At 49.1% G+C, this 18848-nt stretch overlaps 2 protein-coding genes across 8 annotated transcripts in view; one reads left to right on the top strand and one right to left on the bottom strand.

Annotated features, from left to right (window-relative positions):
* Positions 1 to 12633, top strand: part of TSC2 (TSC complex subunit 2) — a 61524-nt gene extending 48891 nt beyond the window's left edge. For 4 of the 7 annotated variants that reach the window (XM_088152433.1, XM_088152419.1, XM_088152411.1 and 1 more), the window contains 11 exons: positions 415 to 483; positions 2071 to 2231; positions 3368 to 3873; positions 5421 to 5496; positions 7667 to 7753; positions 8086 to 8272; positions 8967 to 9106; positions 9777 to 9855; positions 10038 to 10129; positions 10834 to 10932; positions 11626 to 12633. In XM_088152433.1, the coding sequence (XP_088008559.1) occupies positions 415 to 483; positions 2071 to 2231; positions 3368 to 3873; positions 5421 to 5496; positions 7667 to 7753; positions 8086 to 8272; positions 8967 to 9106; positions 9777 to 9855; positions 10038 to 10129; positions 10834 to 10932; positions 11626 to 11790 (1661 nt within the window). In that variant the 3' untranslated portion in view covers positions 11791 to 12633. The remainder of the gene's footprint in view (positions 1 to 414; positions 484 to 2070; positions 2232 to 3367; positions 3874 to 5420; positions 5497 to 7666; positions 7754 to 8085; positions 8273 to 8966; positions 9107 to 9776; positions 9856 to 10037; positions 10130 to 10833; positions 10933 to 11625) is intronic. The other 3 variants (XM_088152439.1, XM_088152429.1, XM_088152425.1) reach the window with 1 other exon arrangement.
* Positions 12634 to 14313: 1680 nt separating this feature from the next.
* The window catches only part of PKD1 (polycystin 1, transient receptor potential channel interacting), a 128889-nt gene continuing 124354 nt past the window's right edge, over positions 14314 to 18848 (bottom strand). Inside the window, exon 46 of the mRNA XM_088152401.1 lies at positions 14314 to 18156. Within this exon, the coding sequence (XP_088008527.1) occupies positions 17584 to 18156 (573 nt within the window). The 3' untranslated portion in view covers positions 14314 to 17583. The remainder of the gene's footprint in view (positions 18157 to 18848) is intronic.

Genomic DNA, 18848 nt, shown 5'->3' with positions numbered 1-18848 from the left:
AGGGTTTCAGTGAGCTCAGAGAGGAGTAAATTTGAAATCCTGAAATTCCTCGTTCCAGTCAATGATTAAAGCTAAAATAATGGATAAGCCTGAAACTGGAAAATTAAATCTGCCTTTCCCAGCAGGAAATTATAATTTATAGGGCAAATCTTGAAAGATCCCTCTGTCAGAGAAAGTTATTTAGTAGTGTATAAATTCACTCCCCCCCCCTTTTTTAAAATCATCCACTGCAGAGGTAGAAAATATTAGAGGGAAACTGAAGCGGTCCATCCATCTCTGCTCCTGAGCCTATGCTTTGACATATTTATTTGTGGTTGCTATTATTTTTTTCTCCACATTGTCTGTCTGTCTGTCTGTCTCTGTCTCTCCTCTCTTCCTTTTTGATGTAGCTCCTTCCTTGGTTTCCCTTCACAGTGGCCTCTTTCTCTGCCATGGGGCTGACCAGTTCTCAAGGAAGGCTGCACAGGAGCATTTCCTGGGCAGGTACACTTGCATCTTTTAAAGGAGGGTGTTTGGTGTTTCGTTTTGTTTCTTAAGACCACTCGATATAGAAGAAGCATGGTTGGGATTCATACACAGGGCTTTTCTCCGTCCTTCCAGCCATCCGTCTGCCTTGTCATCTTCTTCATCTCTATTTGCAAAGACCAAGGAGGAGAAATGTGTCCAACCCAAGCCTGGCCTGTGGCCCACGGAAGCTTAAGAGGCCGGGCAAGTGCTCGGAAAGGGCAAAACCTGCCATTCCTTTTGCTTTTTCTTGCCACTTTAATTTCCCTTCCATTTTCTGCACTGCTCAGTCGTACCTTCTTGTTCTGTTATGCAAATAGCTGTGCTCCAGTCTCAGGCTGCAAAGCTCGCAATATAACAATCGAAAGCAAAGGTGTTCAAAAACGTACCGAGACGTGGAAAGAGAGGTACCTGTCAGGCGTCCTCGTTCCGTGCCAGAGCAGGTAGTCCTGTGTATGGGATGCTCAGGGCGTGGTCAAGCCCGTTTCAAGCTTTTGCTGCTGTTTTAAAATAATATCAGAAAATTAGGGCAAAGCCTATCTTGTCTTTCCCGTCACCCTAACGCCAGTCCCAACTATACTCGGTAATAAAACCATTTGCTGAAAAACAGGGATTCTAATCAGGAGCATTTGTGAAGTTGGGCAAAAGTCTTCTGGCTTCAACGGTTTAGTAGATCAGCACATAGGAAGGAAGGATGTATGGTTTAACGCTAATTCTGAAATAACTATTTTTGAAATATGCTACTGCAAATTTCAGCCACTGTCCCCAGAGTCAGTGGGTTTTTTCCTCCATTGCTGATTTTGTTAACTTCTTTTATGTGTAGGAAAAAATCTCTTTAAAAAATACCTTGGAAAAGAAATTGCCTTTGGACTTGCCCGGCATAGATTCATTTGGGGCAGCATCCCATAATCCATCCTTTTTTGCAGGCCACAGAGCCACCCGCCCTTCCTTCCACTTGTTGGTTCAAGGGCACAGTATCCTTGGCAGCTAGTGAGTGACATCTCAATAAGGTGAAAACTTTGTGCAGACGTCTCGGTTTCTGTTCGTGCATCTGCATATTGTACGAGATGACGACCCTCATACAAAGAGCAAAATGGCTCAGGAATGGAGTTGGAGCTCAGGAACTTCTTGTGTGAGTCTCATCCTGCTCTGGACTAAGCAGCCGAGGGTGGTCCTAGGCAGACTTCCCTCTCCGGGCCTCAGCAGTGTAGGGTTCCTAATAAAGCCTCTGTGATAAGACTGTTGTAAGGGCAGCGTCATTACAGGGTTCTATATGTGATATACTTTGGGTAAAGTTGTTATGAAAAACACTGGACTGACTTTGCATTTCTTGCTTGGTATACTGGAGCTGCTCCTCTGATGTCTGTAAGAGGAACAGGCTAGATGGTTCTAATTGTTGTTTGAAAAAGCAGAGCCTGGGGTGTCTTCTGCCTGACAGTGAAGTGGACAGGAGGTAGTTTGCAAAACACCAGAGTTGCAGGTGGGCTGGAATATCAGAAGAGGACATCCTGCTCTCAGGAAATGTTCGTCCACGTTTCACCCCCTGCTCTTTGCGTCTCTTGACAGAATCTGCAGTGGTACTAGAAGAAGGAAGCCCCCCAGACGCAGATCTCAAGGGAGTGGGATTCCGCCCTGAATCTCAAGAGATTGAAGACTTTGAAGCGGTGTGTTTGGGGCAAGGCCTAGGCGAAGAGAGATTAGGCCGAGGCCGAGGGACCTACTGCCCGGTAAGACAGTGCCTTCCTGCCCTGTGTGACCTTGAGGCAGAGCTGTTCAGGGTGCTTTCTGATTGGGAGAGGCCCATCAAGATACGGGAGGTCCCTGAGAGCTTCAAGGACTCCAAGAATTTGCAAGTTCTGATCAGATAAACGCATTGATTATGGTATGGGTAGCATTCATGGGGCAGATAGACTTGCTCCTCAAAAGGAGATGTCACTGTAAAAAGCTCTATAAAAAGTAGGGAAAGGAAAGCACAAATGGAACAGAGGCCACTGTAAATAATAATATATTATATTATATATAATATAAGTTTTTAACAAGATAAAAAGAATACAAATTTTAGAAAAGAAATAAAGGTAATAAAGAAAAATAGTGAATAAATGAGAAAGAAAATGGTGGTGGGGACAATAGAAGAGATGATAAAGAAGCAGCTTCCGATCTTCTTAACAGCAGTTATAAATACATTTATATTTTGCCTTCTCTCTCTAAGATTACAACATAATTTTCTTCTTTCCATAGTCTACCCTTTCTAATTGTCAAACCCATAAATCATTTTTCCTTCTTCCGCAAAAAGTCCATAAGGAGTTTCCAATCACTAATAAATGTGATTATTGTCCTTTCCCTAATCAAACAAGTCAATTTTGCCATCTCGGAAGCCTCCGTAAGTTGTTCAAGCCACGTTTTGGAAGGCAGAATGTGAGTGCCTGTTGGGAGAAACATCCTAATGATAAGAGTAGTTTGAGAGTAGGGCTGATGGCCTCGAAAGAAGGTGGGCTTCCCTTCCCTGGCTGGGCAGAGGCTGAGGCAGAGCAGCTGGATGCTTGAATTTGGGTTCCCGCAATGACTGGGGCTGAAGCGCTGTCAAGGCAATTTCAGTGCTTCTCCCTATACTTGGCACAAACAGAGCTGCGCCTCTTGCTCCCTGTGACAGCCATTTTCAAGAAATGAAAGTTGGGGCAGGAAAAGGCAGAGTCCGTGCAGATGCTCCTTTTTGTTAGGTAGGAAGGAGGTGGTCTTGTGGAGGATGGGCGGTTTTCCTTTGCCAGCATTTAGCAGCCCGCTGGCCAAATTGCTGCTGTGTGTGGAGTTGTTCTGCAAAGGTTCTCCCTAAGCAGGTGGCTGTTCCTCCCCGCCCCCTTTGCAGTCATCGTCGACATCTAGTCAAGAGGAGAGAGGCCCCAAACCAGAAGACTTGACCACCATTGGCATTCCTATCGAAAGGACCCGGAACTTGGAAGACAGCCGGGCCTTTGAAGCCCTCTCCTTCCAGCCCTCCCAGACCCTCAGCAAATCCAGCTCATCTCCAGAGCTTCAGACTCTGCAGGAAGTTCTCAAGGATCCGGGTGGTGAAGAGCTGGCCCAGAAACTAAGCAGCGAGGTCAAATCCAAGTCTCAATCTGGGCACCTGGAAGGAGAGGCAGCTGGGGGCTGGCTGGGGAAGGGGGAAGACGACCAGGCCCCTGGAGGGACAAGGCTGGCTTCGGGGATCCCTGCCTCTTCTCTCCACTCCCCAACTGGCCACCGTCCCCGAGGATACACAATCTCTGATTCGGCTCCCTCCAGGCGGGGCAAAAGGATTGAGAGAGACGCTTTTAAGGGAAGAGCAGCAGTTGCCTCCAATGCAGAGAAAGTTCCGGGAATCAACCCAAGGTGAGGGACATATATGGCTGGAAATCCTTTTCCCCCCCAGATTCGGCATCCATCAGAACTGGGCTCTTCATCCAGAATGTAGGAAAGAATTTCCTTGAAGGCTGCCCTTGAGGCTGCCCAGAAACTTCAGCTGGTGCAAAAGCCAGTGGCGTGAGCAGTTATGTGTGTTCCTAGTAGAACACGCGTGACGCCTCTGCCTTGCGAGCTGCATCGGCTGCCAGTTTGTTTCCAGGCCCAGTTCAAGGGGCTGGTGTTGACCTTTAAAGCCCTTCATGGCACGGGGCTGGGCTATCTGAGGGATCGCCTCTCCCCAGTCTCATCTGCCCGTCCGACCAGATCCAGCAGAGAGGGCACGTTACGGGCTCCGTTGCCCAGGGAGCTGCATTCGATGGGCCCCAGGCGGCGGCCCTTTTCTGCCGTGGCACCTGCCCTGTGGAACCTTCTCCCTCATGAGGTGAGGTTGGCCTCCTCACTGTTGAGCTTCCGGAGGTCCCTTAAGACCTGGTTATGCCAGCAGGCCTGGGGACCCCAGGGGACGGGGGAGTTTGTGAGGTGGCTCCCTTATTTTTAACTTCCTTTATTCTGTTTTATTTTTATTTTTATATTTTTAATTGACTGTTTTTAGCTTTGTTGTACACCACCCAGAGTGGTGTGATGGGTGGCTATATAAATTGATTAAATAAATAAGTAAATACATAAATAAATTTAGAGAACTGCAGGAGATGGTGGTATGAATGAGCAGCATCTCCTGAAATGTGTGGAAACATCTTGGAAAAGTCTGTGTGACTGCCTAGGGCAGTGGTTCAGTGGGTGGGTGGATCAGTCTAAATCTGTTCTGTCCCAGCTTTGTTTCACTTCAGTCACAGCCCTCATGCAACTGCAGAGAATGTAAACATCTTTCCTCAGTGTATTGTATGTAGTTTTGAGTCCCACAGCATCCAGGGAACCGGGCAAATGATAACTCTCTTCTCATCTGCACAATAACTCAGAATTGAGGGGCCTAAAGAAAATCTGTATAGGACCCGTGCCCCCTCTTTGATAGTTCATAAGAGGGATCAGCGCTTCCTGCAGGGCGGTCCTGCTAGCTTCTGCAAGAGCTGAGCGCAGCTTCCTTTTCCAAGGCCTGGACCAGAGAGCAGGAGCAGCGGTCGCTGCCTGGAAATGTTGGGCTGTTTCCTCCTTGAGATGGGGTGGCTGGACTTAGTGGGGATCCAGCTGTGGTTGAGCCAGAAGAATGGTGCATCAAAGCTAAATGCCAGGAAGAATATCTGAAAAATTGCTCACATCTGCAGTTTTATGAATGACCTCCCCCCCCCCCTTGGGAGAAGCACTCATGCAATTTACAGAGTGAAAACGTGAGAAGCTGCGTGTGCACGTTTTGGGAGTTTGCCTCCTCATTGTCCTTTTTCATGGTCTTTGCAACTTTCTGAGCAGAAGCCAGAATGTTTCTTTTTTCACGCATATGCGTTGTTCCATAAGCCAACAGCAATATGAAGGGCTTAGAGCTGATGCAGCCAATAGGCTTCATTGTTCTTTTTTCCCCTCAGCTTTGTGTTCCTGCAGTTGTACCACTCCCCTTTCTTTGGTGATGAATCCAACAAGCCTCTTTTATTACCGAATGAGGTAAGCTTAGTATGTTGTGATTGACTGATTGATTGATTGATTATGTGCCATTAAATCATTGTCAACTGTTAGCAACCACTTAGATAGATTTTCTCCATGATGGTATTTTATTTTATATTTTCTGTCCATGTGGTTTTCTTGGTAAAAATACAGGAGTGGTTTACCGTTGCCTTCTCCCGCACAGAATAAATCAGTGCCTTTGCCACTGTCACTAAGTGACCCTCTGCCTCCAGCATTTTCTATACCGCTGCTGCCCGATGCAGGTGCCTGCTGGCTTTAGTGGGCACCTGGGGTGACCTTCACGACTTGGGAGACCCTGCTGGGAATACATACTCTGGGCATGCAGTCCTGATGTTCTTCCATCATCCCTTCCAGGAAAACACACACACACACACACACACGCACTATGCGAGGCAGCTGCTGGCCGCACCAGCCCTTTTCCCAAGGCTGCTCGTGCCCTTCTCCAAATCGCACGGCCCATTCCCGCGCTGCTTCGGAAAACCTTTGGAAAGATTCTGAAGTCTTTCAAGGCATCGTGAGAATGGGCTGCTCCTGCCATCCTCCAAATTGCGTGCCCTGTTCTTGCGATGCCTTGGGGGACCTCAGAATCTTTCCAAAGGTTTTCCGAAGCAGTGCAGGAATGGGGTGCGTGACTTGGAGAACGGCGTGTGCAGTTTGGAGAAGGGCACTAGCAGCCTCAGGAGGAAGGGCTGGCGCGGCCAGCGGCTGCCTCACATGAGACATGCTGGGCGTGCCTTGTCAGCAGCAGGAGGAGGAGAATGGTGACAGTCACCTGGGCACGGCAGGGCCTGCGGAATGCAGGGCAGCGGGGCGGCTGGGCCTTTGCGCTGTGCCACTGGGGTGGCTGACAGTGGGGCAGGGCTTGAAGCGGCATTCCTCAGCAGTGGTCCTGGCTGCGCTGGGACTGAAGGAGAGGCCTGGGGGCAGGGGCGGCCGGCTGAAACTGCTGAAGGCTCTGGGCCTCTAATTCAGCCTCGGCACTGCGGCCGCCACCGCCAAGGAATGCTGCTGTGCAGGGCACCCAAAAGGGCAGAGATGGGGGGTGAAGATAGGTAGGGTGGGGGGAGTTGAAGCACCCCTGCGGTCGTAAGTGCAGGTGGGTTGCCGAGTGCCCAAATTTTGATCACATGACCACAGGGGCACTGCAACGGCCATAGCTTCGGATGCCACTCATAAATCCCTTCGTTCAGCACCGTCATAACCTCAAACAGTTGCTGAACAAATGTTTGTAAGTTGAGGACTACCTGTAAAGACACAGTGTCAGAGTCTGCACACTCAATCCCAAAGTTCAGTAAATCCTCTGGAGACAAAAAGTTCCATCAGAGATTTCTTTATTTAGGAGAAGCACACAGCATCATAGTTTGTTGAGTCTGATTCAACATAGCAAAGCCTTGTCTTTTTAAGCCCAACTTCCCCCCCTTCTAGGTTTCTATTCCCGCTTGCAGCTCTTCGTGCCTTGCTCCGGTTCTCACACCTCCTGGCCTTGGATGTCTGGTTCAAGATAGAGATAACGGCACCTGGCCTCCTCTTTCCCCCCCTTTTTATGGCAGGTCAAGCAAACGGTTAGAATAACATTCCCAGCATTTCACTATTGATCTATGGTTAGCAATAAAAGCAAAAGTATGGTTAGTAATAAAAGCACATTAAAATAATTGAAGATTCTGGTTTGCGTAGATCCTGACACACAGTTGAAAAGGGGAAGAAGAAGAAAAAAGACTAAAGTTGTTCTTTTCTTCCTAGTAAGGAAAGGGAAGGGAAGTTTCCTGCAGCTGCTACTTTTCTGGCCATTGGAGGGGCCAGGCCAAGCCTGCTCCTCGGTTGCTCCTCTGGCACTCCTGGGACTGTATCTATCCGTGGAAGGGGATTCTGGGTTTTTGACTTCTAGACCTGCATTGCTTCCCTGCTTCCTGAGAGTTGCGAGAAAGGGGAAGAGTGTCTTGTTCTCAGACAAGCATCTGATGTTGCCCTGGGAGTGGGTGTTACTAGGTGCACAGTTTTCCATGAAAAATACTTTGGTGGCTTTTAGCAGTGAATTAAACTCTCCAGGATGATGAAGGGAGTATCTTACAATGTTTAAAGATTTTAAAAAGCCCAGTGAGTGCAGATTTGACCCAGTGTATTTTTGTCCCTCTTGTCTTTTAATCCTTAGACCTTTGAGAGATCCGTTCCGCTTCTAGATCAGATCCCCCCATATGACACTCACAAGATTGCGGTGTTGTATGTTGGCGAAGGACAGGTATGTGCCATGTCTGGTAAAAGCATGTTCCTGAAGTCACACTTCTGTGAGCAGAATCTGTTTGGGCAAGGTGGTCCCTTTTAGGAGGAATCTTTTCTCAGAAGTGCTGTTTGCACAACTGGATTAAAGTAGGACTTTCATTCCACCAGAGTCTGAAAACTCTGGGCAGCTCCCCGCTTGGCAGTCATGTGACAGGTCTGGGTTGTGCATAAGTACACAGTTAATCACGAAGTCCTTGAGGTTTTCAGATGTAAATACTAAGCGACGGAGCTCTTGCAGTGGCATGGCCTCAGGTTCCCCTCGCACTGGTCTGCTCTCTTCCTTGTCCACAGAGCAACAACGAGCTTGCCATTCTGTCCAACGAGCACGGTTCCTACAGGTACACGGAATTCCTGACTGGCCTGGGCAAGCTCATTGAGCTCAAGGACTGCCAGCCAGACAAGGTTTATCTTGGTGGCCTGGACGTGTGTGGAGAGGATGGGCAGTTCACCTACTGCTGGCACGACGACATCATGCAAGGTATGGGGGGCAGCAGAGGCAGCCTTTTCACATGCATTTATTCCACCGCCTTCTTCCTCCACGTTGGAGCTGTGTCTAGGTATACCCTGGCCCCCCGCCATTATTATTTGGAAGCAAGAAAGGCATGAACCCAAGGGCAGTTTTATTCTTCAAATTCTGGGATTCAAACCTTGCTGGGTGCACCTGCATTGATGTGGGAGTCAAGGCAGTGAAGAAGCATGCTAACTCACTCTGGGAGGGGACCAGCCACAGCGATGCCACTTGACATCCATGCTCCATGCTGTGAGCTACCTTCAGCTGGCGTGAACAAACAGAAGTCCCAGCTGAGGAACCCTTCAGGGGATGGGGCTTGTTGGCTTCCTGGAACTCGAGATGGAGGCTCCTGTGGCACTGAGTTTTTCTTTCCAATCAACCCAATGAGAAAGATCTTTGGCCAGCACCGTCCCCCCATTTGCCAGTTCTTGGCCTTTGTAGCACCATCCTGTCCTTTTCTCCAAGCATGGGGCTTGGGTTCCTGGTAGCACCTTGCAGGGTGAGATGGCTGCTCTCCGTCCAGAGCGACCTAGCAAGCCCTTTCTTTGAGTTGGGCCGTCCAAGTATTTGCCTCCAGACATCCTGCATTCGCTACGTCCCTTTTCTGATGCTTGATGTCTGAACTGTCTGCAGCTGCTTTCCTCACTCCTTGGTTTTACAGCTATTTTCCATATTGCCACCTTGATGCCCACCAAAGATTTGGATAAATATTGCTGTGACAAGAAACGACATTTGGGGAATGATTTTGTTTCCATAATTTACAATGATTCAGGGGAAGACTTCAAACTGGGGACCATAAAGGTAAGGCGAAGAGCACTGATTGGGCACATGCAGCTGGTGGCTTTCAAGACAGCCCCCGTCTGCCTCCGGGAGAGGGTTTTCCCCCAGTCGGTAAAGGGGAGGGGGTGAAGAGGAGAGGGTGAGCTGCACATAAACGTTGCCTCTGCCGCTTCTAGGCTGAGAGGGCAGCAGGACCCAAAGCCAATAACTTTGCTCTTCTGAAGGGGCGAAGTCAATAAAACTGGTCCATTGGGGATTCTTTAAGTTGAATTCCTGCACTGATGGGGTTGGACTTGATGGCCTAACTACAGGCAGTCCCCGGGCTCAGAATAACTTCCACTCCCGAGGTCTGTCCTTAAATCGAATTTGTACGTAAGCTGGAACAGTATTATTGTATAATACTGTACAAGTAGCGTTGTCTAATGAACTCGAACCCTTGTGTATTTAACTCGAATTTTGCTACAATAGGCTCCGTTCTTAACTATGGGTCATCCGTAAACCAGACATTCTTAACCCGAGGACTCCCTATAGTCCCTTCCAAGTCCACGTTCTAAATCACTTTCCTAAGCAGGTTGTACATAAACCGTTGGTCCTGAGAAGTGATAATTGCTCAAGTACAAGAGAATAAAGACTCCAGCAAAGTTTTCTGGTCCTTCCTAATCAACACACCAATTCCGCTTTTCCTTTCTAGGGCCAGTTCAACTTTGTACATGTCATCATCAAACCCCTGGATTATAACTGTAACCTGCTTACTTTGCAATGCCGTAAAGGTAGGCCAAGCCCCTCTCTCGGCCCTCAAGCTTGCGAAAGGTGCTGTGTGGTGGAAATGCTGTTGGCCTCATGCAGGGATCAAAAAATGAGTGCTGGTTGGGTAAAATATAAATGCTGGGATGTTTGGAGGGGTTTGATTTCTGCCTTTGCCATCTAACCTCCTGTCTCCCTGCCATTGCAGATATGGAAGGGCTCATTGACACAAGTGTGGTGAAGATTGTCTCAGACAAAAACCTTTCATTTGTGGCCCGGCAGATGGCGCTACATGCCAATGTAAGTGTCATTTGGGTGGGAGGGGTTACCTCTCCTTCTGTCAGCCCTTCAAGGTAGACCGGAGAAGGAAACCAGCACCATGTAGGTCAGGACTACTTTTATTGTAAAGCTATAGGAACTGAATCTTGCAAGTCTGAATGTGCTTCCCCCTCCCTCCCTTTACCTCTGTGGGAACTAAGGAGGGGCTTGTCTGTTTCCTTAAGGTATTTCCTTGGCCCAAGCTCAAGCCCCTCTTACCTGTCTGTTGCCCTGGTAGCAGCTCTTCCTCCTGTCCCTCAAGGCCATTCCCTCTTCCCTCTACACCTTCCTGCACTCTCCCACCTTCCTCATCAAAGCAACTTTGAATAAGGAGAGAGATCAGGAGCCACTCTGGCTGGGAAGGCAAGGACTTTAAGGTTGGTCTGAGCACAAGATCTGTTGTCAGAAGTTGGCGCGCTCTCTTCCAGACCCAGAGGAGACCTTGAAACCAAGTCCCCGTGGCAGCTGACCCAGCAGAACCAGGCTCCCTTGGATCATTGGGCTAGTGCTTGCCCGATGCCTGTTTTCATCCAAACGTGTTTCACACCAGGGGCATTTATTAGATTAGAGTGTACAAAGTGTTGGCTTATCCAGCAGTCAGGATAACCTTTCAGTTGGAGTGGCCTCTTCGTTCACACTGAGGCCACTCCACCTAAGGATCTTTTCTTCTTCTCTCTCCTGCTCAGATGGCTTCTCAGGTCCATCACAGCCGCTCCAACCCCACTGACACCTATCCGTCAAAATGGATTGCTCGGCTGCGCCACATCAAGAGGCTCCGGCACAGGGTATGGCCTCATCCTGCCCTCCCTCCTCATCCTCTGCCCTGAGTGAGGGCCAAGAAAAGACCCACTGAAATACCACCACCACTGAATTGACCCTAGTGTGACTCTTCCCACAACTCTCCTAGGGAGATGCTTGCAGCATTGATCACTTCCTTTTCTTGAGTAGCCACTTCTTTCAAACAGCTAGCGATGTTTGAAGCATGCAGAGGAGCAGTTAAGTCCATTTCTTCACAGAAGGCAAACTTTTCCTGGGAGAATCATGTTTTTCTGTCATCTTCTAGATCTCTTGCAACGCAGTCTTGAATTATTCACTTTTAGCGCAGATGGGGTGGCCTGTACTCTGCCCTTAGTAGCCATCTAACTTGCAGGTCTCTTGCATGTTTCAAATTTTTATTTATTTATTTATTTAAATAATTTTTGTGGCTGCCCATCTTGTAACAGTGACTCTGGGCGGCATACAGAGATTAAGACCAGCAAACAATAGCCTGGGACGCCTGAGGCAAGCAGTACATTTGAATCATAAAAGCCTGTTCAGCAGCAGAGCGTTAGCTAGGTCCTTAGAGCCTTAGAGAGGCTAACTGGGTCAGGGCCTTCTGGCTCTCTGGGAGGAGGCTGTTCCACAGGACGGGAGCTGCACAGAGAAGGCATACACCATGGCGTCATGCCTTTGGAACCAACTTCTTCTCTTTCTTCCAGATCCGAGACGAAACTCAGTACCAGGAGGCTGGTTTTCCCACCGTACATCCTCCGGTCCCTACAAAGGCCTCTGCCCGTGTCCCTCAGGACCCAGCTCCCACCTATGAAACTGGACAGAGGAAACGCTTGATTTCCTCAGTGGATGACTTCACCGAATTTGTGTAGGATAAAAAGCTGCCTGTGTAAACCTCTCCGGGGCACCGGGCTTGTTTTTCCCTCCCAGGCTCCAGCTGCAGACATTTCAGCCTCTTCTCAGCCTGAGAGGTGGGATTGCAGCTCCATGCTCCCTTGAAAACTGCTGGCCTAAAGAGACATGTGGCTCTTGTGCATTTTTTTAACCAACCATTTTGGGATTAAGCTGCTTAAAGCGAATGAAGACACAACTCAGATTCGTGATGTTTGTTTGAAGTGACAGAAGAATACTCAGCAGCCTGACATTAATCTCCCCAGGCCTCCAGTGTTCCTCTGGCATCCTAGTAGTTTCATAAGATGTGCCTGCTGTTTACTTCTGTTGGGGTGATTTGTGGCTTGCGTTGAGAGTTTGATCCCACAAGAGCTGCAGAACTGTTGGTTCTCCAACAAGAGAAAAGCCAGTATGGCAATCGTGTGTGGACAGTTATTTAAGCTGAGCTTCAGGAGGCGTTGGAGGCTGATCACTGGACAGTTTTGCTTAAATCTGTCCCAGCTGCCTGTTGAGAGCAAAACTTACATCAAATTTAGGGAGAGCGTTCTGAGAGAGGGCCTCTGCAGTTCCTTTTTTTACTAGGCTGCACGGCTAATGGGAAATGTAAACATTTTCCTTCTTAACTAAAGCAAGAATTTCGTTTGCTGTTCTACATCTGTCTCTTTGGAATTCAGCGATTGGATGTTCTGTCTGTGTGGCCAAAGACTATTCTTGGGTTCAAGCTGTATCTGTTTGGTGTATTCACATAAAAATAGGGAAAGGACCGACACTTCCCGAAAGGGGGTGAGATATGGGGCAGCAATAAAACCTCATTCTGTATCGCTTTTCTTGTCTCTCACCTTTGCTTTGATGCAGGAATGAGGGGGGAAGTGTAAAGCAGTTGGTGGTGCCTGGGGTGCCATCACTTCCAAGACTCCCTTTCAGGTACAGAGTGGGACCCCAGCCGCTCACACGGGCCTCCCTTTGTGCATGAACCAAACAGACGCACGTTAAAATACGCATCCTGTAGCCAGCAAGTAGTTGCACTGCTCCTTCAGGAAGCCTCCCTGTTCCATGGTGGGACAAGAGGATCATTAGGAGGCAATGTGTGCCCACCACTTTCTCGCTGGAGCGGTAGAATCCTCGTGCTGGGAGGGACCTCGGAGGCCTTCTAGACCATCCCCGTCCAGCGCAGGAATCCTCAGCCCAGCCCAGCCCAGACAAAGGGCTGTCCAGCCGCCTCTTGAAAACCTCCAGGGAGAGAGCCCCCATGACTCCAGGTGGCAGGACGGCCCGCTGCTTCATAGCTCTCACAGACAGGAAACTCCTCCTCATTTCAAGTTTGGATCTCTCATTGTAGGGCTTCCACCCACTGGTTTTTGTTTTACCTTCAGGTGCTCTGGAGAATAATCCACGCCCTCTGCCCTGTGACATCCCTTCAAGTATTGGAAGGCTGCCTTCATGTAGCCGCCTCTTTTTAAGCAGAACATATCAAATCACTCTCTGTGGGATTTATCCCCTAAGTGCCTTATCATCCTAGTTGCTCTTCTCTGCACACTTCCCAGTTCTTCAACATACGTTTTGTATTGTAGCGACCAGTATTCCAGGTGTGGTCTGACCATGTTCAGCCCCCAGCTTTGTGTCATCTGCAAAAGTTAGGAGCATCACTTCTATCCCTTCATTTACTATGCATGCTGTTTCTCCCACATCCAATTCTGAATACAGTGGTTATTCTGTCCTAACCTGGTATGAAAGAGCTGCTTCTCGATCCTTACAGCTTTAGCAAAGGCAGCCAGGTCAAAACCTGGGCTACGACGCTCTCTGAATTCAAGTGGTTCAGTGGCAGGGCAGATTGAGGGGAAAGGAGTTGGCTGGGTGGGGGACTCTGGGTAGATGAGAAACGAGTGCAGATTCCTGGATTGGGTTGCCATTCATTCTGGCCCCTGATGTACACCATAGTTTACGGCATCAAGACTGCCTGAATCGTACGCTAGAAGCAGAATTGGAGGAGATCATTCAGTCCAATCCCTGATCAGTGCAGGAATCCAAATTAAAGCCTCAAAAGGTGGCTGTTTAGCCTCTGTTTGAATACATCCTGTGAAAGGGAATCAGCTATGAAGATGTTTGCCTACGGCAGAACTTTGGATCTCGGCTCAGCCAGTTTGAGGGAAAGGAACTCCTCTTGCCAGCCATCTGCAAGACTGAATACCGTCATCCACCTGCTGATTGTTCTTGCCAGGCTAAAACACGGCAAAGCTGGAGCTAGGCCAGATGGCCTGGTGCAGGACCGTTGGGAGCTTCCTCTTACACGCTTCACTGGTGCATAAGAACGTATGGGAATGCTGTTGTTTTTTTCAACACCCATGCTTACAAACTTTGTCGTAATCAGGTGGAAAGAACTTGATTATTGGCACAAGTTCTACAGTGGTGTTGTCTGTAATTAGACTGCCAACCTTTTAGGGACCCCCCCACCCCTCCGATTGTGTGGGCTGGCGCTTCCATTCACTCAACGAGACAGACACATCTTACCGAGCAGTCCATTGTCTTTTAATGTGACCTTGTCAAGCTAATTCACCATTATAAAAGAAAATACTTCGTTTGCAAATGTTAACATAAAGCACACTTGCTTCTTGCACTGTTGCTACTCAGAAGCCCTTATAAAGCCATTCAGGTAAATTGGGTTACTGTGCGGGATTTCAGACACAAATAAATAGGAAACTGGCCGTGAAGGCCCAAATATACATTCAACATTTTTCTGGCAGGAAGAACGAGACTTGGTTTTGCAGATGTTGCAGAAGGGGGTCGAGGATGTGGTGAATCTGCTGCTACATTTTTAGCTCTTGCTGCAGCAAAACGTGACGGGGCCCTCCTCGCACACCTCCTCGCATTCTTGCTCCTCCTCCTTCCTCAACTTGTCCCATCCTTTGTAATTACCCAATATTAAAAAAAAAAAATGAGAACTTTTAACTGACCGACAGTGCAAATCCCTTTCATCTGGTTCAAACCGTAACTCTCCATCCTCCACTTCAGTTCTTTGCCGCCCGCTTGTTTCAGGCTGTGCTCTTTAAAGGACTCCCGCATAAAACTACCTACTCTCTAAAGAAGCCAGTGCAACATTTCCTTCAGCTTTGGACTGGCTCCAGTCAACGTTTGCCCTGATGTGCCCCCTCCTGCCTTAATGTGCTACATTCCCAGCTGGCAAGGAGGGAAGTTCAGCTGGACACTCAGGAGGAGGACGGGCAGCTGTTTTCCTATTTCACAATGGCCAACTTTAGAAGGCGGAGAGCTTTGGCCCAACAGCAAGTAATCTGGCAAAGAAAGTTCTGATTCTTTTTTCCAACTTCTTCACCACCTCCTTACCAACCAACCAACCATCTTTCCTGTTTCCATCAAAGAAGGTAGGAAATGCAATTTCCTCTCTAATCAAAGCAGCCTGGAATATGATAAAATACAATGTTTGACAATAGCACCCTTATAAATAATAGCATTAAAAAAAACAGGTAAATGTATTTTTCCAACTGTAGGAAATGGTGGTTACGGCCAAAAAATTAGCTACGTATTAAAAAAAGATCTCCTAGGAAATGAAATCTACTTGCAACTCTCAGGTATTGAAGGCAACATAGACTGACAGTGTTTTGAAGTTTTGGGAAACCAATTGGGAGGGGCCTCTGGGACCGGAGTTCCTGTTGGACTGAGCAATGCCTTGCAGGAATTCGAACTAGTGCACTGCTGGGAGGTCCTGCCTCCTGCCCTAACATCTCCCAAACTTCATTTGGCAAATCCCATACATTGCTTTGCCCACACGCCAGCAGTATTTAAGCAAGAAGGCTTTTGATGTAACCTTTTTTTAAATAACTCCCATCTACACATGTGAGCACAATACCAATGCTATAAAAACCGCAAACATACAAAAATATACATTTTTCCTCTTGTAAAAATCCCATATAAATTATTTATAATACACATAACATTAAACTGGCCACTGGAATATGATGGGATTTGTCACAGAAAAAGAAGAAAGAGGGGTTGCCTCCCCCCCGCCCCCCGCGTGAGGTTCCAGAGAAGCACGGACCAGCCGTAGCATTCAGCGGAAGGGTTTAGAGCAAAGGGATGACTCGGAAGGAGCTACCTGTGCCTTGCTTTCGGGTCCCCCCAGGGGCCTCTTGCAGTCCTCCCTCCAGTCCTCGTGGAACAAGGAAGGCACCTGGACGGGAGCAGGAGTGACCACGAGGGCTCTCCGTGCCCTGCCTGCGATCAGGGCCTGGGCTATCTCGGGAACATTCAGGGCCCGGACTGCAATGGTCATCTGGCCACAAAGGTAGCATGGGCGGGCTCTGATCTGGGAGCTAGGAAATGATTGATGAGTGGAGGAGTTGGTTCCCCACCACCCTGATTTGCAAGCATTCGTTTGTGTACGCCAGGTACACAACTGCGTTAGCTAAGAGATGACCCCCTTCGTCCTCGTCCATCTTCCCTCAGTGCTTGGAACCATTCCAGTAATTCCAGGCTGCTACCTTGGCGGGAGTCCCGGGGATCGCTCCCAAGACATGGGAACAAGTGCCCAACTGTGGTCATAGTCCAGTGGCCTGTTTCAAATTATGATCTACAAGAAACAAAAATACTGCTTCCATGATATATTATCCTGCTCTTTAAAATTTGCATGTGTCATTGGTAGCTAAGGCAAGCATAGATTAAAGTGCTGGCAGTAAATACAACTAGTAAACTATATGAATGAAAATATATATATATATATTTTCATTCATGCATACCCAAACATACATACACACAAACCCAATAAAAATAAACTCAGTCATGATCCTCAGACTATAAAATTATGCAATCAGCATAATACACATAACCGCACCCAACTGCTTTAATGGAGAACAGCCTGCTGGAACGAAACCCTGGTGAAACCAGCTCACGGGGTCCCTCTCCACGCAGCAGTCCCCCACTCCACCTTCCTCAAAATAATCAGTGTCCAAACCTTGTTAGATTCTAGCCCCATCAAATGGTCTTTGCCATCCTCAAGACTGGCAGAGGAGAGGCTTCAACTGCACATTGGTCAAAAACAGGGATCCTTTTTTTTAAGTCTCACATTGACAGTATCTTTGGATTGTTTTACATAATACATATACCTAAAATAATAATGAAATGTCAAAAGCTAAAGCTGGCGGGGGGCGGGGGGGAGATGCTTTCAAAACACTCCATTCCAATGAGTGGGAATTTGCCCTTCGAACCCTGCATTGTTCCTTCTCCAAAGTCCAGCTTCTCCACAAAACGGGACCGACTCCACTCAGGGATAAATATCTTATTCCACTCCAGGCTCAGCCTGGTGATCGGTGGAATTCTTCACCATTATTGTCCAGCTCCTCCCTTGAGCAGACTCACAAGAAATGAACGGGTTGCATTAAAAGCATACACACGTACACACACACACACACACACAAAACCTGGTTTCATTTGCTGTAAAGCTTCTGTGAAAAATAACACTTTTTTTGCTCTCACCCTCCCAGACTCCTTTTCTTCTCACAGCTGACCTGGCCTTCCCTGGCTCTCCCCTTCTGCACGAAACCCACAAGGAGCTGCTGGGCCTCTGCAGAAGCCCAAAGCCAGGGAAAGGCTGCCGTGTCACCCGGCAGGCACAGAAGAGGCATCGTGGGGGGCTGCGGCGCTAAGCCCAGTTGGTGTCTCCTTGGCTTCCAGGGCCAACATGCAGCTTCCCAAATGGGACCAGGGAGGCATCCTTTGGGCCCAGGGCCTAAGGCTGTGACTACCAAGTGCCCTCCCATCTGCTTTTATTTGCTGGTAGGGTGGACTCGGTTGTTGGCCCGTAGAGGCCTCTTCCTCCTGGCTGCCGGCACGAGCGTCTTCTGCGGCATGAGCAGAGCGCCTGGACCGCTGTGGACTATCCGGAAGGCTGCAGGGCTGCTCAGGGGCCGGGAGGGCAGGACAGGCCTGCTGCCAGGGCCCAGCTCGCAAGACAGGGAGCCGGGGGCGGTGTGGATAGGGTGGGAAAGGCTCGCTGGCCAATCAGCCCTCGGCCTGCCCCTCCGTCTGGCCTGCCAGTTCCGGCTGCTCTCCAGCTGGCGCTCCAAGCTGTACACATCCTCGGTTGCCCCATTCACCCGGTCAAACTGGGCGAGCAGAGTCTCCAGGAGGGAGAGGAGCTGCTGGACCTCCGCGTCGAGCTCCGTGCTGTCGCAGGTGCTGGCGGTGAGGCTGAGTCCGTCCAGCTGGCTGGAGGAGGTGGAGGCCCGGGAGCTCTCGGACGCAGCGCTGGGGGTGGGTCCTTGCAACGACCGGGAGTCCTGGCTGGAAGAGCGGGAGGGCAGCGGCTCCATCCCTTCGAAGCGCACCTTGTGGCGGAACTGCAGGAGCAGAAGAGTCTCAGCAGGCGGGACGCGACCCAGCCTGACCCCAAGGGCCACGGCAGGCTTTAACGGCCCTCTCAACCACCCACCATCTGCATGTCCCTGGGCGGATCGCAGTGACTGGCATCAGCAGAAATAGGAAAGCCGTCACAGCAGGGAAACACATTCCCGGATGCACAGGAAAGGTCCTACAGAGAAGCCAGATTCTCCGAATAGCACAGGTGCTTAAAAACAAAGGCTTAGAAAAGTCTCCCACCTTCCGCTTATCTACTCACCCTTGTTTTGCCCTGTCTGAAGTCCTGCTCTCCACCGAGCATCTGCATTTCTACCTAACCTTGTGCGGAGGGGACCGGAGGCTGGGAGCCATTTGGTGAACGTTGCCCCGGTGCAGGCCAGCCCTCTTCTCTCCCCTTCATCAAAGGCAAGAAGTGACCGCCCAGCTATGGGGATCCCCTTGAAAGCAAAACTACTCATGGGAACTCTGGTGAGAAGGGCTGCTCCTTGAGCGTTTGCTTCTAGTCCTGTCCCAGCAAGAGGAGGCAGGGAGTGGAGCTCTGGAGGGCAAGGACCCTGCCTGATGCTGCAGCGTTTAATTGGCTTTCATTTGTTTACCAAAACATGGCTAAAATGCCTTCTGGCCCCAAAACAGATTTTACAGCTATGTATACACATATCAGTGCAACTGAATT

The sequence above is a fragment of the Python bivittatus genome, unplaced genomic scaffold (assembly GCF_059951505.1).
Source record: "Python bivittatus isolate LINGU-HERP-01145 unplaced genomic scaffold, Pbiv_v1 ctg000030_np1212, whole genome shotgun sequence".
Taxonomy (NCBI): Eukaryota; Metazoa; Chordata; class Lepidosauria; order Squamata; family Pythonidae; genus Python; species Python bivittatus.
This window is presented reverse-complemented; position numbering and strand designations above follow the sequence as displayed.